The following is a 23,040-nucleotide window of genomic DNA, read 5'->3' on the forward strand; positions in this document are numbered from 1 at the left end:
GTACCATGTACAGAACGCTAATAAGACCGGTGGTCCTCTATGGACACGAGACATGGACTATGCTCGAGGAGGACCTGCAAGCACTCGGAGTTTTCGAGCGACGTGTGCTAAGGACGATCTTCGGCGGTGTGCAGGAGAACGGTGAGTGGCGGCGAAGAATGAACCACGAGCTCGCTGCACTACATGGCGAACCCAGCATCCAGAAGGTGGCCAAAGCCGGAAGGATGCGGTGGGCAGGGCATGTTGCAAGAATGCCGGATTACAACCCTGCAAAGTTGGTGTTCGCTACTGATCCGGTTGGCACAAGAAGGCGTGGAGCGCAAAGAGCACGATAGGCGGACCAGGTAGAGCGTGATCTAGCGAGCATTGGGCATGACCGAGGATGGAGAGCGGCAGCCGCAAACCGAGTATTGTGGCGTACTATTGTTGATTATGTCTTATCTTAAATGTGATGTTGTACAAATAAATGTATGTATCCATAGACCATATAGGTTCACCGTTGTATAATTGGTAATGCACCCGTGTACTGAATGGAAATTGTGGGTTCGAATCCCACCGGTGTCTCTTACCGATGATATGTGCTTACCTTCTCAGTATGTCCAAACTTTCTTACAGAAAATAAGAAGTTATCTTCAAAATTGTGTACAGTTGCTTCCATCCTCTTACAACCTACTAGGACCATAGTTCCACAAGTTGCTTGCTTACTTTTTTAGTTTAAACCTCGGTTTAAACAGTAATTAAACAACAACTGTTTATGCCAATCTTATGGACATTGCAAATCATCACTAGGCTGATTTGGAATGTCCATAAGATTGGCATGAACAGTTGTTGTTTAATTACTGTTTAAACCGAGGTTCTGTTCGATAACAATAAACGAGCAGCTACGAACTGCCGAACAAATAGTTGTAAAATAGTACATTATGTGCCATTTTCTTGTACTTTAGCTCATAATGGGTTCTCTCGCTTAACTACGTAGTCTTTTTTATGCTTTTGACCGTTGTTACCTATTTAATCAAGACGCTGGATGTGAATACTACTAAGATGGAAGCATATTTGCGGATATCTGAAGAGAAAACACTATCAATCATGTTTAAGTCGGAGAAGTTTACGCTTTATGCATTAAGTAACAACAGAAATGCTCGCAATTCAGTCGAGACGGAAAATTGTAAAACTCACTATTTTAACATGAAAACTTTCCAGGTACGTGGATGTGCTGTTGGTCTACTACACTCATATTGGGTCTATGAATGGAAGCAACTTCGGCCCATCGAAGATGACTGTCGATCTACCAAGGATCAGCATGTGAAATCATGCTTCTTGTTCACTCTTTATCGGTCATACGTAGCCGCATGTTGACGTCACTTACACTAATTTTTAAACAACCCAAATTTGAGTACGATCTACTCATATCCAACCGGAGTAAGCTAGAGATTTTAAATTGGCTCACTCCTTGACTAGCTTATTGGTCCCAAGCAAAAAGATTAACGTACTCGATTCTAGTCGAAATTCTAGTACTACACTATGTATGTTTTGATTCGCTATGAAAGTTTGACACATAAAATGAGGGGTTCATTGATTCTCCTATGTTTCGAGGTGTTTGGTTAGGATCCCCAACTCTAGGTGAGAAACACGTTTTTATCGTGTATGAGCTTTAAGCTGCAATTAAATGTTAGTTTAGGATAAATTTTTAGCGATCCTGATGTGTACGACAAACAAATTTGGTGTACTGTCTCTGGAAGTGGTGCGACTTGATTCCCAGGCATTAGTTTTAACTGTACTAAACTGTATCTATAAATTCAACACTAGTATTAAGTTCAATTTACGTTTCATCAATCCGTACTTACAATAATTAGAATATAGGTTTAGATTTTAGCACTGAACGGCAAATCATGTAGAAAACTAGATTTAGGGACTGTTAATAGTTAGCTTTCGAGAGATTTAATTAGTGATTAACAATTGAGATAAATTCAAACCATGGTAAACCTTGGTGAAAGTTCGAAACTTCTGGGCACCGAACACGGGTTTACTGTTAAACTCGTCGTCCAATACAGCTCACTTCACTGCTGGTCTACGTAGAATCCCCGAAGATGTCCGGACCAACGCTTGCCGCACTCTGCCGTCCCGTCCTGGGAAGACCTGCTCGATCCTTCCCCGTATCCACTGGTTCCTTGCCGTTCCGTCTATCGCCAACACCAACTCGCCTACCGCCAAATCCTTCACGTCCTTAAACCACTTGCTTCTTCGCGTGATCGGGTAGGTATTCCTGTGCCAGAAATCCTCGGTGATGTACCTTGCAAACTTCCAGCTGCTTCGAAGCGTTGAGCTGCTATCCAGCTGCTCGGTGGTTAGGAACTTTCTCCCTGAAGAATTTCCCAGCAAAAAATGGTTGGGTGTCAAGTCCTCCTAATCCGCAGACTCCAATGGGATAAAGGTAAGTGGTCTGGAGTTGATCATTCCCTTCGCTTCCAAGAGAATAGTCTCTAATTTCTCGTCGTCTGGTTTTCGCGGACCGCCTAGAACTGCTCCAATCGCCACCTTCACCGAACGTACGAGTCGCTCCCACACACCTCCCATGTGTGCTGCTGCTGGTGGGATGAATTTCCAAGTGGTTTCCGCGGTAGTAAACTTTTCGGAGAGAGCTTTGTGTGTTGCTTTACTTTCCGTCTTCAACTCGTTGCTGGTGCCTTGGAAACAGGTGGCGTTGTCGGTCCAGAACTCCCTCGATATGCCTCTACGAGCCACGAAGCGTTGCACTGCTATAATACACGATTCAGTACTTAGTGAGTGAACTACCTCCATATGCACCGCTCTAGTCGTAAGGCATGTGAAGAGGGCCACCCAGCGTTTTACGTTGCTTCTGCGTCACTTAGTGTAGATAGAGCTGAATTTATCCACGATGGCATGGCGATTCTCTTGTGGTCCTTGAGTCTTGACGAGTATGGTGATTTCTTCTATATACAACTCGCTTTGAGCCGACTTCAGAAGTGCCTGTTGGAGTTCGTCGCTCGTGAGGTTGCCGAGTTCCAGATTATCTTTCGTTCGACGTCTGCGGAAGTTCTCAATGCAGCGAAAGACATACGCTGCCACGCGCTGCATTTTAGTCCATCGATCGAATCTTTTGAACACCATAGCTGGAGCAAAGTGGATGGCGTTGAAATGGGTAGGACGGAGTTCTTCTTCAGTTGGAGTAACCGTTCGCTGCTTAGGCCAATGTTCTTCCGGCTCGTATAGGAAGGCCGGTCCTCGGAATCAAGGATTCTCCATTGTCACCTGCGGACCATTGTTCCACTTGGTGGCTAGATCTGTAACGTTATGCTTAGACGGTACCCACTGCCACTCCGACTGTTGTGTAGATGACATGATCTCCCCAACCCGAACGGCTACAAACTTGTGGTAATGACGATGGTCGGTTGAGCGTACCAACGCGAGAACCGTTCTTGCATCACTCCAGCAGTATCGCCGACTGACCGTGTACGTGTGATACCTCTGGATAGTTTCCATCGAACGGATGCTCAGAACCGCTGCTTTCAACTCGAGTCGAGGAATTGAGAGTGTCTTCAGCGGTACTACCTTCGGTTTAGCTCCAACAAACGCCACCTCTGCACCACGATCGATTTCCAAACGGAAGTATACTGAAAAGGGTCATTTGTGCATGGGTTGAGTTGAACGCAAGCGTTGTTGTGGTTGGTAGATGTCGGCTACAGGAAGAACTACTGGGTGAATAGGCTGAGGATCCTTGGGTCGTATTCCTGGAGTAGGGTCTCTTGGATATAATGGAACTTTCTCGACATATTGGAGACAGTTAAAGGCCATCCACATATCATAAGTTATATAGAAACGTCAAAGTGATCCGATGCCAGCACTGCGGTGATTAGTTCGCGCAAATGATAATATTCAAATCAATCGTTAAATGCGTGAAAGATGATCCAGAATGGCCTATAGTTATAAAACGCAAGTAGTGCTAAATCTTTAAAATTAACAAATTACAGTGAAAGCTGTGATATTTATATATTAGGCTAGCTTGTTAAAAAGGGTAAGCCCTTTCAATTCATGAAATTATCAGATTTTTTGACGACCACCGTAGTGTGGATTTTTGTTAGTGCAAGATCATGGCACATTTCATTCGAAAAATACGAGAATTTAACACAACTTTTTCTTTTAAAAAGAGCAACAGATGTACACAATTTATCACAAAACAGGCAATTCACTTACGGTTAACAATTTCAGGGCAGATGTTAGTTGTTCATTACTATTGTGTATTATTACTGAATGAATGAGTTATTTTCTAGTACATGATCAAAGTTTCTTTCAAATCGAAAAGAGTCTTTACAAAAATGAATTGTTTTGCGTTTTGTGCTAGAAACGCTCTAAGGTTTCGGAATTTCGCTCCCTAATCTAAAGGTGTTAACATAAATCCACACGCAGAAGCCAATTCCGAATTCAAAATCTCGTATGGTGAAATGATCCAATCCCGGGAATAACGTATCACCAAGTAAGATTATCGCTTAAGTGCTGCATAATTCTATTTCCCCTCGTTAAGACGGAAAGTATAATCAAACCTCACAAGGACTTCCCCCCATCCTTTCCGCTCTCATCTGCTACTACGTGAACCCATTCACCATTTCCCGGTAGCAACCGGTGCCCGGAGAAAGGAAGGTTCAATTTCCTACCCCGCCACACGCTGCACTGTCGTTCATTTTCAATCAGCCGAAGGATGAAGCTGTTGGAAAGGGAAAAAAAAGCGTGAAAATCGAACCGGGATCTAGAAGGAAGAAAATTACGATACTCTTCCATAGGGCTCCTGATTCCATGGAACAGTCGGGCGTCGTCGGAAATGGGAAAAAGCTGATGAGCTAAATGGTTGGAACCGAACCTTAGCCTAGCGAACGACTGAATATCAATTCCCCTGCCGGAATGATGGAATCGTCAACCGATGAAGACGACAACGACGAAGACGATGTTTACTTACGCATATTTCGATGGAATCTTACCGTTCGGTTTCCCTGCAAAGGAAGAGGAAAAGATACTTCAATTAGACGAGCTTATTTGGGTCAAATTGACTGGATTTGTGGGGAAGGCTTGCGGTGGGTATGTTTACAGTTATAATGGGGGTAAACAAGTATCTGTTGTATTTGTGTAAACTGAGAATGTCACTAATTAAAATCCTTGTATGTATTTGCATGTGCTCAACTCGATCCTATTTTCTAAGACGTTCTTGGAATCCTTTGGATTCATGGTTCCACTTCTCAGCCGCCTAGTTACCTTGTGGCAGTCATCATTTTGTGGTTCTGCGGAATCAAGCTTGATTCGTTCTTTGATCGAGCTAAATATCAGTACTGTGCTACCCCGAGTAAAAATTAAATTCAATCTTTAGGTTGTGACGGAATTTGAGGAGTTCACCTACATTGATCGAGGCGACTATTATTCGTAATCGTTTTCGAGTTTGCGAAATCGCTGTCTTTCTTCGCACCTCCAATATGCAAATTGAATCCCTTTTGTAGTACGTGCTATTTTTTCCCCACTACGATGAATTATATGTATGGTATAATTGATCAAACAAGTCTCTAGTTTCAACCTCACACAATCACTTTCATTTGCGAATAACAAAATTGTAATGCTTCCCAAAAGTTGGCATAGGATTTCGACATCGAAAAATCGCATCTAATGAATGTATTTCTCTATTCGGGATGCTCGGAATATGATTGGTGTATGCGACACCGTTTGGATCAAATTTTGTCATTAGCAGACGAATAGATGCGGCTGAATAGATTCTTTGGATGGGCACACGATGGAACGAAAATTGAATTTCTTCTTCTGCCATTCCCATTTCCTGTTCCGGATACTCCACTGCTTCTGCTGAGCTTCTACACGGAAGAGCAAAACATGTCATGGCGTATCTTCGTTTTTTTTTGCAGCAGACGTAAACTGGTCTGCTGTGACCTCAATAGCGTTCTTTCATGCTACACACGCACACCTACATGGTTATGTTTGCCTCCGCAGGAATTCCTCTACAACATCGAAATCAATCGGTCTCGTCGATTGGTATGCTCCTTTTCAGGCATTTCGGTTGCCTCGTTCAAGCACTTGATGGGCCTTTGTTCGGAAGTCGAGGGTGCTCGATGGAACTATTTCGCTCCAGATCGAAGTCGGTTTTGAGTCTTCCAATGCTCGTTAGAGCTCACTTCAATGATTGGAATGCAAACTTAAATATGGGGTGGTAAGTTCATGTATAATTTATGTTGTGTATAAACTTCGAATTTATGTATTTCTGATACCGTAATGTACCCAAAACCGGACAGTCCTAAATCATAATAATTATGTTAGATGAACATGGACAACACTATAGAATCATCATAAAATTTACGTGGCATTTCAATTCTAATTGGGGCTTAACAACTATCCGGATTTATGAACTTAGTATCTAGATTTCGGTGCACAAGTCTGAATAATTAACCTAAACGAACCTAACACTGATTTTTCAGTTTTGCGTCTTCCTACTCATATCCATACCGTAAACATTATTCGGCCTTTTGCATCCAATTTACTTGTGAATTAAACTCAAATTTCACCCCCGAGTCTGCTTTCCTTCGCCCAAGTGACAAATTCTTCCACTGAATGAATTATCATTACCAAACTTCCTCCTCGCTACCAAGCAGATTGGGGTACTTCCCAAGAAACCGCTTCCCACCCACTTCCAAGTTGTGTTTGTGGTTCACAAACAACGTTAACTTCAGTCGATTCACCCTATCTTACCACCCTTCCACCCCCCCCCCCCCCTTTGCCATCGCCTCATCTTACATTTGCAATTTACGAGCCACGCTGGGTGGTAGCGTGCACACGCGAAAAAGCTATAGCCAATTTCCATCTTCTCTATGTGAGTGAGAGAGAGAGAGAGAAGAAATCATAAGCATATTAATGTGGTAATAAAAATTTAGCTCACGAAATCGCACACCCACCTCACGTCGGTCCCACGGTGGTTGAGGGAAGTTTTTAAATTTGGAACTCCGCCTGGTTGGTTCATAATTATCATCAGCACCGTCCCCCTACCGCTTTCGAGTTGCAAATTGATGGTGCGGTGCATAAGTTTGACAAAAACAACCCAAACGGCGCTCGTGGGAAACGGTGGGCCCCCTCTTTCCAGGTCCGTTTCCGAAAGTTTGCTCGTGAATTCTTAATGAAGGTCGAATCACATGTAAAATAGGTTGTCCCGATTCTGGGGTATTTTGCTTGCTGTTAAAGGGTCCTAAAATTAATGACTGTTACTCAGCTGTGTCGTATAACTCAAACCCTTTAATCTACAATTCATATTAGTCAAATTACTAGATCTGACTAAAATACAATTAAACCATGGCCCACTTAGTAATGGAACAAACTCTTTGCTTAATACAGCGCTCCTAGTGGAAGTTTTCCGAAGCTTTTGACGTATGTTTGTTGACAACAACAATAACAATAACACTGTATTTTTTCAGTTCCTGAAACGCTCTTGCGTAGAAAATCAATCGTGGTCCGCGTCCAAACTGGCTAAAGTGTTGATTTTTTCTGGAAACAACGTATGGCGCGCGCGCGTGCTGAAAACGTACAGGGAAGCCCTTAGCTCAGTCGGTAAAGGCACAGCTACAAAGCAAGACCATGCTGGAGGTGGCTGGGTTCGATTCCCGGTTCGGTCTAGGAATTTTTCGGGTTAGAAAATTTCTCGACTTCCCTGGGCATAGAAGTATGATTGAACTTGCCACACAATTATACCAATGCAAAAATGGTACAGGCATCGAAAGCTCTCAATTAATAACTGTGGAAGTGCATCTAGAACACTAAGTTGAGAGCACGCAATAAGCTAATATGTCATACGCAATAAGCTTGAAATGCGAGGAAGAATAAGAAACCTTGACGACGAATCGGAAGCCTCAAAGTAAACGCCAGAGTAGATCTGCCAACCGTCAGTTTAATGGAAAGGTCGTGAGGTCCATCAGAAGCAACCCAGGTATGTCCGATCGTGATTTGAGTAATAAGTATGATGCCGCCCGTAGTACAGTGCAGCTAGCGCGTAGGCTTACAGGCATACCGCGTCAGTAGGCAACCAAATCGATCACTCAAGCAGAATACTGTTGCTAGAACGAGTACTGCAAAATATATATATTAATACCTACAAAATACTGAATTTCACTAGCCACCTGATGTCAGCATCAGTTTACACAGTTAGAATATCAATATCATTCACCTCAATGTCAGTGCGCAAATGACATTGACATCGTACAGGGACCACTGATATTCAAAGTTCAACTTCAAATGTTTCTTATATACGCCAGCTAATCGAGTACCGATCTTTCGAAAATTCATCAGAAATATTAAAGAAAATGCAATACAAACAAGTTGATTTATTGAGAAAAGCTAGATTTTCAACTTTTCCCTAGTGATATTCATATGGATAGTAATAGCAAAGCCGTACTGCCTAATATCATGCCTACTACGAATATCAGTGTCGGAAGTAAAATTCAGTGCTAGACCAATATCATACGTCAATTGACATTATTGACATTACGGATAAATTCGCACGCAGACACTATATATGATCTTGCAGGGAATTTGCAGCTGCGGCCAGAAGACAATGGTTTTCGTCACTGAGAAGTTGATGAACTCGGAGGTTTACAAAACCGAATGTCTTCAGATGCGAATTTTGCCCTTCATCCAGTCACATGATGGTCCGGTGTCATTTTGGCCGGATCTTGCGGGTTGTCACTACATCCGAGAAGTACAACAATGGTACAATGACAACGCACAGTGGTCCAGAATGTAGATTTAGGTGGAGGATATGTTTTGAGCCTGAAATTGAAACTTTAGACTAAAAGTCTCTTCTACAAAGTTGTTCCTTACAGTTAGGCCCTCATTTTTATTACTATGAATTCTAGGGTGGTTCCAAGGGGTAAGACAGCTCCTAATCATGAGCAATTCAGAGTTGCTTTTGAGGCACCTCGAGTAACTCACGATGCTCATTGAGCAAGATCACTGTCATTTGCTTTCTCACTTTTCGCATCATAGCAACATATGGAGGTGCGAGGCCGAAAAGCTGCTGTCAAGCAAAACAAAAACAAAAAGGAAACATCCGGCTCGATTTGGTAGAAAAACTCAATCCGCCTGCCCAAATACTCCAGATCCGGCAAATTATACGTACCCTGCACGTCCTCTGATACTCGTCGAAGCAATCCCATTCCCATCGCTCAGCAATCTGCCGCTAGAAACTACGAACCAACCATTGGATTCCCATGGCGCCGTTCTGCTGCTAGCGGACATCCTCACACTTCTGGTGCTACTGCTGTGCTTTCTGAATAATCGTGATGTGGTCCGCTTTCTGCGATACAACACCTGGATTCTTCTGCAGCCGTCGACGGAAGTGTTTGTTCAAGATTAACATAACTACTTTAAAGAAGATACTTCATCCAGAAGGATAAAAATTGTTTTGTTGATTTATTTGTTATTCTTTTAACTATTATTTATTATATTCGGAGCATGTTTCGTTCTTCAGTTATATGCCAGTGATTGCCCGCAACGATTTCTCATTCTCCTCGGTGGAGCCGTTTTCTATACAAATTCTGGAATTCACATCGTGTCAATAGCCGGCTGAAAAATTATATTTTGGGCCTTATTATGGGTGTCACTACACGGTGATAAGCAAGTGATACTCAGAATAAGAGCCGTGATTACCGTATAAATCAAATGGGAATCACTTCACCGTGACGACAAGTGACAAGTTTTCACCAAGAAGTGACATCCGTAATAAGCCCCTTTGTTTACAAGCAAGACTGACGCCTAGTGAAGGGGATACACGGAGTAAGCCAATAGGTAAAGAGGCAAAAAATCGATGCACGTCGATTTAATTTTGAGGTCCATTGAGTTACTCACGAGTTACTCGGTGCAAAAATGCAACTAAGAGTAAAGCTGTCTTACCCCTTGAGTGGTTCTTATGATCATTAAAATCAAAAATCTAACTTTTTTGTTTGACGAAATGAAGGTATACATTCTTGCGCAAAGTAAAAGCTGAGCTAATTTCAAGCAGCTTTGTAAACAAAACTTTTTTGTATATCTTAAATTGACCGCTTAAGAGCTATTTTCTTGAATTGAATTAGGGTGTCTCTAAAACAATCAGTTGTTTTGCTCTAGTTTTCTTATTTCAAATTTCTCGGCAAAGGAGTCTTTACATAACTTTTAGATCTTTAGAAGGCGCAAATTGTTGCTGCACAAAGTTTGTCAATATCTTTCGCCAATCAAGAATTATTGACGTTTTTCTACTAAAAATATGCTCGTGGAGGCGAACCAGCCCAAGGCTGAAAGCCTCCCTAATAAAGATAAATAATAATAATAATACTAAAAATATGCGCTTTTCATATGTTAATATCCCTGGTTGAGGCAAACAAAAAAAAAGTTTTTTTACGGCATTTGAAACACAAGTAGATTCTTCCAGAAATAAGTTAAGATAACATATTTAAAAATGTGTTAATTGTCAGTGAACAAATGTAATGTTGCATTGAAATACTTTAAGTCGTATTAAATTTAAATGTTTCTTTATTTCACATCCGTTGAACCATTCTGTACGGCCATCCCGTAGTGGTTATATCACATCATTGCTAATAATACATATATCTATATCTTTTCCGGTACCATGGAGTCGACAAAGTAAAAGTATAAGGAGAGAGGCAAAATGAAGCACATGCGATACGAAAATGGAATGTGTCGTATCCGAGGTCGTATCCCACGTTGAAACGCACGTCCTGCTTTCATGAAATAAGCACACAGAATGAATCCAATTCGCATCTCAGTTATGTGACCGAACATTCCGGAAATGCTGCCAAAACGCATAGGCTTTGCGTTAATTACATGCCTGGTTGCCAAACATGATGCAGTGAGCGTTTGGGTTGTGCTTACATTTAACCGTGTTATTTTTTATTTAAATATTCCATTCTGTATAATAAATATGTACCTGGTTTTATCTACAATATATTTTAGAGTTCAACTACGATTTCTGTATCACTACATCTACCCCCAACAGTACTCCTTCTTATAGTACGTTCAGACTACAGAGTTATTATAACATGTTATAGTGCTATCTTGATGGTGGTTTCTGTGTTGCAATTATTCGACAACCGTTATAACATGTTATAACTGCTCAGTCTGGACAGCGCTTTACTTGCTTTCTAACTTAGATCACGTGTATTAAAAAAATAAGTATCGGAAAATAAAATTCTCATTCAATGATTTATTAATATAAATACTTAGAAATTCCTTTTTTTTTATTTACTATCTGTTGTATGAGCGCATGTTTCAAATATTTGATTTTGCATACTACTGAAAATAAATGCGTTTTTTTTTGCCCTGCCGGAAAAAAAAAACATATAGTTACCATAAAATAAAATACAATTACAACTAAATCTCTTGCCAACAATTGATCTTATTGTGCATATATTGTACAAGAAATTTTAACATATTGTTATTACAATAAATGTAAAATATCTCCCATACTGTAAGGATTTTACAAAAATAGAACAACAATACAATTAGTGGTAAATGCTCGGGTAAATGGATCAAGTTTGTTCGGGAAAAAGTGATTTTTGGTTAAGATACATAACAACCCCCTTGATCTATTGTAGATTTCGCCATTTACCATAGATTCTATGGTGAAAACATTAAATTATATGGTTAGTTTATTGTTGTGGACATTATGATTTATTGTGAATACTATTAATACTAATAAATTTTATTATTTATGTCGAATGTGAATCCCAGCAAAAAAAGAGGTTTTTTTGTTCCAGTGTATAAACGTCATTGACTTGCGTCACCAAACTTCAAAAGCTCTACAAAAGGCTAAAAGGTTCGCTAAAGTATGATTGTGTCAGTGATTTGTTTTCATCAAGAAAATTTTCCGCTATGAAGTTTTTTTTTTTTTTCGATGAAAACATTTTGCGTATATGTATACGTGACGTAGTGTGCGTACGATAAACGTCAGCAATCTCTATAAACCGAATTTTATAGCGAATTTGTTTTTGATTCAGTTCCAACCTGGATCGGGTATCAAGATTGTGTCTGCTTGTTGCCTTTCAAACGTCAGTGTTAACGTTTGTTTTTGTAACCTGGCTCGGGTTGAGGTTCGCACTGACAATAAGCTCGGGTTCGCACGGGTTGGAACTGGTTCCAACCTGGATAATAAACAAATTCGCTATTAGAGAAGTATACAACTCGAGTTGAGAACAAAATGAATAAGAATTACCAAATCAATGGTTCTTTATTTAGCCAGTCTTAAATTTTAGTTTGTAGTGTTTTGAATAAGCTTTATAACAAAAAAAATCCAAGTACTCGGGTACATCGAAGTGCTTTGCCGTTCCAGTTCTGGGAATGTTTGGTGTTGACGTTATGAGATCCTTGCATCGAGATTCAGTAGAATAGTTGGTAGATGTAATCCTCGTCAAATCTTGCTGGTCGACTTAGAGTGTTCCGTTGTCGAAGATTCCTGAAGTCCCGTTGAAGCGATGGTTGATCGTCAGTAGATGTGCAATGTGTAGGCTGTTTATCACTATCATGCGACTCTTGCCGATCAGAGTGATTTAAACCTGGTGCGTTGTCATTCCAATAAAATTTTTCGGAGTTCGCGGGATTTCGTAAGTGTTCAGATTTTGTTGCTCGATGCATAATTAATTTGTCCATGAAAGTTATTAGGCCCAAAAAGCTTTTAACTTCAGCGCAGCAGTTTGGTTGCCTGAAGTTCTTAATTGCTTGTAATTTTTCCTCCTCAACTTGCCAACCGTTAGGAGTTAGATGAAATCCGAGGAACACCAACACAATTTTTGCATCCCTTGCAATCAGCCAGCACAGTTCGTTGAAGCGTCTCTTGAAATATGTCGGGGGCGTTGCAGAGACCGAATGGCAGTCGAACGCAGCGAAACATTCCGAATTCGGTGTACAAGTTGGTAAGATGGCGTGAGTCTTCGTGCAATTCTATGTGGAAAAACGCATAGGACAGATCTATTGTAGAAAACCATCTGGCCCCATCTAACTCGGAGAGTATTTTCTCCAGAGTAGGTATTGGAAATGGAGTTCGGTGAATATAGCGATTTGGTCCACGCAAGTCAATTACTAGACGTATGTCGTCTTTACCTTTGGGTACCACCAACATTGACGAGCAGAACGAAGTATCCATTCCATCGACTACTCTTTCGATAATGTTGGCTGAAACCAGATTCTGGAGTCTTTTTTGGACTAACGCACAGTGGTTGAAAAGTCCATTTTGACGCTCTTAATTAATAGCACCATGAAGAGCGGATTTAGAGTAATGACGTCTTGAACAAAGTTGATGAGTATGACATGCTTCATATTTTGAAGGCATGGGTTTTGTGATTAATCCCCCTAAAAGTGAAATGAAAAATTTATTTTTTCACGATGTCGAGATAAATGGTTGACGTCTTTAGCAAAGTTGTAGCAAAAATGATTACAAACAACTTTGCTGAAGACATAAAAGTCCTAAATTTCACTCAAATCGAGATAGAGAGCGTTGTTTGAGGACGGACCCCCAAAAACACGTTTTTCATCAAAACACATATTTTCTTTAATTTTAGGTCCTCATTATGTTCAACAAAGTTGATTGGTATACTAAAATACACATCTTTTTAGAACATACTATACCTGCATCATTTTAATAGGATGAGTTATTGATAAATTTTCTTCTATTTTCCTCATATTTTGGACTTGCGTATCTTTCTTAGATGCAAGAAGGTGCAGATAAAATCAAATGTATCTAAAACTACATTAAAAGAGCTTTCAAATGGTGGTAAATTTGTCCGTCCACGACCGTCTGCTGGGGAGTTGTGATTAAAACAAATATCTATATCTTTACTCTGTTTTATGGTATAACCAGTTTAAAAAAGATAATCAACTTCAATATATCCACATATTTTTCTTGATTATATTCTTTTTGTTAGATTGGTTTTGCATTTTTGTTGTCAATATTTTGTATTGTATTCAATTATCATCATTATTATCATAATCATAACCATTAATATAATCATTATCGTTTCCTTCAGCTTCTTCTGCTAGCAGCTGTTTAGCATCGCTCGACAATGGCTTCTAGTGCTTTTTAGGCCATCCACGAATGCTAGTGATCAATGGATCTGATAATACTAGGAGCCAGTTCAATAGATCACGATTTGTAAGCGATCATGATTGCTTGCGGGTATTGAACTCTTGGTATCTGTTATATAAAAGTTTTATTAATTTATTCGTTGTTATTTTGGTTAAATACATTTACCTCTTCCAATCGTTGTTCCTTTCCTCCTATGCTTCCTCAGAAAGCTGACCGATTAGAACAAGGAAATGTTCAAGCACGGCTGATCAATGTATCAATATTTTATGAATACTAGCTGGCAAGTAATACCAGGTTCGATAGGTTGGTGTTGATTAACAAAGCCAAAGCTTATAGATCTGTGTATTCGGGTATAGGGTTGCTCAAGGACTTCTTCAAAGAATGAACCAACTTATTTTCATCTGCAGGACTTGCGTGAGAAACGGTTTTCAGGATATCCGTCACCTCTTCCTCACCTGATTCTCTCATCTTCATTTGTGTCGCAAATGCTAGCTCATTAAGATGGTAGCTATTCTGATCCTCTGCAGTTTTCTTCCTCTACGTTGTTTCACAACATTCTTCGAAAGGAACAACCTTCCGTCCTGCCACACTTTTTGCATTTTCAGAAGTAGACGGAAGCAAGTTTAAAACGTTTTCAGGAAGCGTAAACGGCTTACTGAAATACTCGGCGTGACACTTGACAACCATGCAAGAGCATGTTTGGTCCAGAGCTTTTCAAAAAAAGTCGCACATCGTTTTCACGGGTTTTCCGACATGTGCAGCCACATTCGGCATAATATTCACATTTATGGCATAACACTGGAGTACCTTCTTATAAACGCAGTTGAATTTTGATGATCGGCCTCCACTCGTTTTTGACCAGAGTGATAAGAGATCACGCTTATCAATTTCAACTTAAATTAAATCAAGAAAAAAAAGATCATTGGCACTTGTTGTGATCTAACGATGAATTGAAAAATTTGAAAGAAATTAAGCCCTTCCAGATAATGTCATTTTACTTCAAAGCCCTGATCTCGTAGCTTCCTCTGCTGTCCGGTTTCTTTGACAGAATTAGTCTCTCTCACCTTCACTTGGCTTCCACAGTTCGTCTATCTTACATGCTTTCATATACTTTCACAATTCTCGATAAACATTTCAAATGGTCCTATCTGCTTTGATCGATTCTCTTCATCGACTTTCTCTTTTGATAACCACTGCTATGCAAACGGATTTCGCACTAATTATTCAACATAGTTTAATAAAGGAGATTCTTATCTAGCATCCAAAACGTGAAATACAATAGCGAAAGGTTTTGAAGCTGCGTTAATAACGGAAGAGAAAGTCGATGAAGAGAATCGATCAATGCAGATAAGAGCTTTTGAAATGTTTATCTAGAATTGCTTCACGCTTGATGAAAAACAGTGATGAGCACTATGGAAAAACACTTATCGACTCACAAGTTTAACTGAATTTGACAGTTTTTTTTTTTCATTCTTGATGCTTCAGTTTTGCCTTCTGGGCAATTTTTGGAAAGAAAATGTGCCGTTCTTGAATTTGATAAGCTCTGAGAAGTAGGAAATTTGTTTATTGAGTCGGTTACTATGGAAACGAATTTATTACGCGGTATAAAACACACTATCCCCTTGTTGTTGACATGACTTCTATAAAGCCTATCTACGGATGTTTGTTTTGATCATAACTCTCCAGCAGACGGTCGTGGACGGACAAATTTACCACCATTTGAAAGCTCTTTTAATGTAATTTTAGATGCAGTTTATTTCATCTGCACCTTTTGCACCTAAGAAAGATACGCAAGTCCAAAATATGAGGAAAATAGAAGAAAATTTATCAATAACTCATCCTATTAAAATGATGCAGGTATAGTATGTTCTAGAACGATGTGTATTTTAGTATACCAATCAACTTTGTTGAACATAATGAGGACCTAAAATTAAAGAAAATATGTGTTTTGATGAAAAACGTGTTTTTGGGGGTCCGTCCTCAAACAACGCTCTCTATCTCGATTTGAGTGAAATTTAGGACTTTTATGTCTTCAGCAAAGTTGTTTGTAATCATTTTTGCTACAACTTTGCTGAAAACGTCAACCATCTATCTCGACATTGTGAAAAAATAAATTTTTCATTTCACTTTTAGGGGGATTAATCACAAAACTCATGCCTTCAAAATATGAAGCATGTCATACTCATCAACTTTGTTGAAGACGTCCTTACTCTAAATCCGCTCTCCATGGTGCTATTAATTAAGAGCGTCAAAATGGACTTTTCAACCACTGTGATAACGGTTTGACTGCCAGAGGAATATTAGTAAAAACATTCCTGCATGGTGGTTTCGATGTGTCAAAGTAGATTTTAACTGGAGGGACGGTGAATTTAGGAAATTTTCCGGCTATCAAAATGGAAGCAATTTCACCTGCGTACATTGATTCTACAAACGGGTGCTCCACTATAGATTGAATAGGAACTTGTAAACCTAGCATCAAAACACTGTACCGTGATGACGTTGGTCTTCCTAGTAAAGCACGGGCTTCTTTGACTACATAAAATTTCTCTACGAAGGTTGGCCTATCGCTGGATATATAAAGGGGAGCATGGAACGTAGCCAAAACGTTGATGGTATCTTCTGTTGCGTATGCTTTGAATGACTTGTCTGATTTATACTGGACATTTAAAACCCCGCTGCTATAGCTGCCGTGTGAAATCAGCTCCTCAAACATTTTCTCGGTGAACGTATTCACTTGCGCACCGGAATCAATCATGAATACGCATTGCATACCTGATACCTTCGCAGTGATAGTAGCGTCGCCTCTCCCAATATACTGGACATTGGAGCTGGTACACGCAACCTGTGTATATACATAATGAGATACATCATCTTACAAATTATTTACTTAGATACCTGTGCAACGTTCTCGAGAATAATCCCTTGAACTTGATTTGATAGCATTTGACGGCCAACTATAGATTTTGAAACAACTTCCGCCACAGTTTGTGCAGGTTCCGAACGTACCTGTAGGAAGATGTGTTTACTATTGATAAGATTGTTTTATTTAACATTGCCTTTACGGTGTTACGGTTTTATAAGACGCAACTAGGAACTCAAGATCATCATACTAAAAATGTGGACGTCAATATATCGTGGATGACATCACAAATGACATGGGAGACTTTCAGGAACTAGCAGTGATGCAGAGAAGGACAACGAGCAAATAAACACGACAATTGATCAGAAGAGTGAAGAAACAGCGAAAGTTGGTGAGATCGATTAAATTATTGCTCATATTTATACAAACATTGCTTATACTAAATACAAGCCAGAATAAACAAAAAAGTGTTTTTTTTTTATTCTGGAAGTGTGAATGCATTACATGTATCCAAGTGATATATCGATGTGTTCATGCGGGGCCTATTGTATATGAAGGCGACCTCAGAATGTACGTGTATGAACAGGCATTCTTGAAATGGATCGTTGGATGTACAGTAGAGCTATCACCTTCCATCGCCAGGGCTAAAATTGTTTGCATCTATGTATAAAAATAGCTGCAATCAATTTTCTTCCATAAAAGAACTGCCGGCCAGTGGGAAATGGATTGTAGACACACACATACACGCTCAATTCCTAGGTTCCATGTTACGTCGTTTGGAACCCATATAACTGAAGCATTTTCTAGGATCGGCCTTACGAGTGAACAATACAATGCTCTTTGACTATATTTTTAGTATTACTTCTGCGTGAAGTCAACAATTTACATAGTTGAAGATGCTAATTTCAAATAACAGACTAAAGTGGTAATTTTATACGATAGATGAGGAGATGAAAGTATAGAATTGATAGTTCCGTTAGAGTACGGCAGTGTAAAAGTTACATATAGAGAGTAATTAATTAATTAATTTATCTTTATTAGGGAGGCTTTATATAGAGAGTAGAAACCGAGCAAGGACAACTTTATTAGGAATGTACAAATCGGTTTGATCATCTCTCTTTATCAAACTCCCCCGTTGGAGAGGGATGGTAAGGGGTATTCCCCCCTCCATCACTGGCAAAAAAAGATGATCGCCGACTAGCTCATGTACCGACGATGTGTTTTAAACAGTTCTATCGATTTTTACCGCACTCAAGTTGTTATCTGAAGGAAGGCATCCAGTCATAGGTTTGGAAATTGCAGCTATTGCTACCTCTACCACGGTATGTGCTCCTGTCATCGTCAACTTGACCGATGACAGTAATTGATGGTATGCTCCCATCCAGAGTTATGTACTTTGACTATATTTTTAGTATTACTTCTGCGTGAAGTCAACGATTTACATAGTTGAAGATGCTAATTTTTAAGTATTTGTCTTTCTTGTTCGCCTCGAACTGTGTTTCAAAACCAGATTTTATCCAGTATTTGAAGCTCAGGTGATACGCAAAGTAAAATGCTCCTAGTTACCATGTTGCAATCGGGGTTCAATAGTATTTTCTAGCAGCAGCAGTAACTTTCAGTGGTTTTATTTAGAATAGACTGGAGATCAATCTTCACATTGCGGAACTCAGTTCCGCAGCAAAGTTTTATTGATTTGACAAACATTTTGCTCTAATTTCCTCAGTACGGCGCCGATTCGATCGATCACTGCATTCTTCAAAAGCTTTTTTTCAGATTTTCCTAGTCGCCAAGGTGCATCAGATAGTGGTATTGCATATTCCTCTAACCAATCTAAATGTTTCATGTCAAAGCGGTCACGCTTCCGTTGAGATTGTAGAAATTTTCTGTTGAATACTTTCCAAAACATCTTATACCCTTTATTCTCATGCGAAGAAGAGCATTTTTCAGGGGCTGCTTTCATCTTTTCTAGCGATTCTTGATGTTTCATAAATCTGATTTCTTTTTAGTCCGTTTCCTTTAGATTAAATGAAAACAAAAGGAATTTTATAACGGTATTGAAAAGGTACTACGAAATGTTAGATCACTATTTCACGACATAAAACTATCGTATGGTGGTTACAGTTATAGTGGTTATTCAGGGTTCATCGCAATTAATGTGTTCTTAAAACGGCAACTTACTTGTATTTACATTATTGATTTGGATTACATAATTAATTTCGATGATAACTGATATAACAATAACTTCAAACCGATAAAACGTATTTGTAAAATATATGGATAAACTGATGCTGATATCTACTTACTGCTCCTGCTACTTCGTTTGGGAGAGAGATGAAGTGGTATGATAAAGAGTGTCGATCACTTTTTCTCATTCCTTTTACTAAATACTCTCTGCCTTAGCTCTGCTTGTTGAAAAATACAAAGAATTATGCAGACTGAAAACGGGCCTGTGCAGATCAGTTTTGGTGCAAATTGAATAATTTATATTTTTTGATGCTGTGTTCATGTTCTTAGGAGGAGATCAACTTAGCCTAAGGGGTCGTACACTAAATGCGTTTGTACATTTTCTATGATTTTCAAACCCCATCCTTACATAGGACTACGTCTTTAATTTCTATACTGGGGTACACTTTGTGAAAACCGAAAATGGAACATGAAACAAAATTATGAAAGATTTTGAACATTAATAACTCAGCTGCCCCTGGATCAATTTCAATAATTTTATCACTAATCGATCAGAAATATGTCTACGCAATGTCAAGCATTATCCAGAGTACCAATAAAAAGTGAAATTTTTTTCACTGTTTTCATGAAATAAACGTTGTTCCCAAACGCAGTCGGCATAATGTGTTCTGCCTTGGTTAGGTGTCTGTATCCGCTGATTTGCCGCAGATCCCGCCTCTCAAGGGTGAACAAACTGGCTGTCTGCAAACAAATCATAGCATCTGCGATCCTCTACGCAGCTCCGGTGTGGGAATCATGTGCACAGACTCACAGGAACAAAATGCAGGTCGCTCAGAATAGAGTGCTGAGGATGGTACTTGATCGTCCTTTCGACACTAGAATAACAAATATACACGAAGAGGCAGGCATTGCCAAAATAGATTCCAGAATTAACGAAATTAAGACTAAATTTGCACAAAAATACATTTTATCAGAACATGCAATTTCTGATAAAATACATTTAAATATTATATTATATATAATAAGATTAGATGTAAATAGTAGTTGTAGGTTAGTTGTAGTTGTATATAGTAGTTATAAGCAGTCTTGTAAGCGGTCACCGTAGTTGACACATTTTCTGTGATAATTGACTGCCTTTGCTTACGACATTTGCAAAACAAGATATCAAATAACAGTACCAAACTAAAATGTCATATGACAGGCTCTATCATACGACATTTTTGCCGCAGACCGTCACGAATGTATGTATTTTAGTTTTTCTCATAGTAAGAGCTGCTGATGTTGTGGTTGTGTGAATTCTAAAAATAGCAAACAACGATGTCCTAGTAATAACATTTCTGATCAGAAATGCTTTAATTTACACCAAATTGAGAAATTAGAACAAAATCACACATGTCATATGATAGTTATTTGATAATTTTCTTTTTGCTCGAATGTTGTTCTACCGTTCGTGTTGTATAAGAGAGACGACGGTATAGCATGAGAGTACGAATACAAACAGACTGTCGCGCACGACAACGAAGTGAGTGTAGTAAAAAACGTCAACAGTTTCAACCCCTGGTTATAAGTAGTTTCCTTTTTCAATTAAAACCAAACCAATCCCACCAAGGTGGGAAACAGGACTGATAGGACTAGGAACTGTAACTAATAATAATTGAAATTCAAAAAAACTAAAGTTGAAAAGGCGCATCTATGTCACTTGATAAGTTATACATGTAAACCACACAAATTCAAGAAATAAAGATCATTTAAAGTAAAAAAAGGATCACCTCATTTTCGCATCGGACACCGTGGTGAGCAGACAGCAGAAGCAGCCAAAGCAGTCGTCTGGCTCGCTGTGGCGGTGCCAAACGTGTCTCCGATCTGATCTACGAGGTGTGCTGAAGGTGTTCTTGGAAAATGAGATCCGTGATGCTGCCACCTACACTGAACACGCCAAGCGTAAGCGGCCATCGATGACGTCTACGCTTTGAAGCGACAGACGAACTCTGTATAGTTTCGGAGGTTAAATCATCACCATCTTTGGCAACAAAACGGCCCTTTTCTGGGCCAACAAGCTTATTACAGTAAAAAGTTAGAATAGAATTTATCTGCCTGTTGGTCCATATTCAGAACCACATGCCCCCAACGACCACAAAAAATGCTCTCCAGAGTTGTAATCTTGTAACCAAACTTGGAAGCAGCGGTGCAAGTGATTTTGATCGATTCTCTTCACCAACTTAAAAAAAAAAAATCCGAATTTGGTACGCCTGCAAATCAAAAACGGAAAGAGTTTAGATAATAGATGATTGTTGGCCATCCCTAGTTGGCTGTGCATCTCCACAATCCAGCAGGCCCCTCGTTTGATCGAGCGAAAGCAACCCTGGCATGCGATCGCCTGTGACGGCTAAATGACAACGAGAATTTGGTAGGTCTACCATCGATCGGGGTAAGTGTCAGATGAGGAAAACAAAGACTATAAAGCCAAGAAAGTACACAAAGCCGTGCGGTGTAAAAGTTTTGCTTAATACTAAATTATATATAGATTGATTTAAAAGTAATCAATATTACTATTATTTGAACTTACATTACTACCTAATCTAGTGAGTATAATTAAACTTAATCGAACCTATAACTATCCTAAACCTTAATTAATAGCTTTTAGGGTACTACTGCTAAATAGTGCTACTATCCAACCTAAAAACTAGCCTACAAAGTTGGAATCGCGGTAAGGAAATAAATAAAAGAATTTCTTCTAAATCTAAACAATACAAATATTACAGCTTGCAGCCAGTACTCTCAAAAACAGATAAAATAAAACAACTACAGAAAGGGGACTAAACGTGAGTAAAACACTAACAGCTAAAGCTTACACCGATACCGACCACATACATACAATAAAATTAATATTGAACACACTTATAGATATAGACAAACTACCTTATAACAAACTATGTAACCTATTTACAGGAAAATTATAATATCTCTACGAACTCCTAAATTCTGGGTTCTGATATTAAATTTACGGAAGAAATCCCTGCCCACCTGTTGCCTCTCGCAACAGATGATCGATCAATTAAAAGAACTATATTTTCTTCACATTTGTTCCGTGTCCTAGCGGTCCTTCTTCAAGCTCCCGTTCGTGCCCCTAGGCACAGACCCTTCTACTTTTTTGCAACAAATAAAAAAAAATTACTCATAAGAAACCCTTAGAACTCTCTGTGCATCCATAAATCATTACGTAATTAGTTTATGTCTCCTAATAACAGAAAATGTTTGCTGAAGATGTATAGATAAGGCAAAATTAGCTGTTATTATGCACTAAAAATGAGCAATCAAACATCCTGATCGTGATTCAAATTTAAAATTGTAGAATGCCACCTGAGTAAACTTTTTTTTTTTATTTTGCACTATCAGCATCCTGCGCAAGTCTGCACAAGATCAGGTTAAGCTCATTCGAAACCTTACATTTTAAACTACCCTTTGCAACTGGTGTCAACCATGGCAAACCCTGGCTTCATAACCTTGAAGCTTAATTTTAATGAAAAATAACTATTTTGTAAATCAAATAAAGATTTAGGCCTACTATAATATGATTCTACAAAATTTTATTGAACAAATATGCTCTACATTGTTTTTAAAACAACTTTCTCTCAGACGTCATTAAAATCCATGCAACCGTTAAACCACCAGTTGATTGAGTAATATTGCTACTTAAAAAAAAGGCTCCAAAAATGCGACATTACCACTTCAAAAAGCCACAAAAAATTCAAATTTTCTCATATTGCGTTCAAATTTTGTATTTGAACGGGTAAATGACGAATTTCACGCTAACTCGACAAATGGTTGGCTGCACTCTCTCAGATGTCAATGAAACTTTGTAAGTGTATAGATTTCG

At 39.1% G+C, this 23,040-nt stretch overlaps 1 protein-coding gene across 2 annotated transcripts in view; it reads right to left on the reverse strand.

The window, feature by feature from the left end:
- Positions 1-23,040, reverse strand: part of LOC135707146 (uncharacterized) — a 291,025-nt gene that overhangs the window by 220,979 nt on the left and 47,006 nt on the right. For both annotated transcript variants that reach the window (XM_065228873.1, XM_065228874.1), the window contains exon 3: positions 4,992-5,003. In XM_065228873.1, coding sequence (XP_065084945.1) covers positions 4,992-5,003 — 12 coding nt within the window. The remainder of the gene's footprint in view (positions 1-4,991; positions 5,004-23,040) is intronic.

Source organism: Ochlerotatus camptorhynchus, unplaced genomic scaffold (assembly GCF_037179485.1).
Source record: "Ochlerotatus camptorhynchus isolate MF236.1 unplaced genomic scaffold, CSIRO-AGI_Acam_v1.1 ptg000304l, whole genome shotgun sequence".
Classification (NCBI taxonomy): Eukaryota; Metazoa; Arthropoda; class Insecta; order Diptera; family Culicidae; genus Ochlerotatus; species Ochlerotatus camptorhynchus.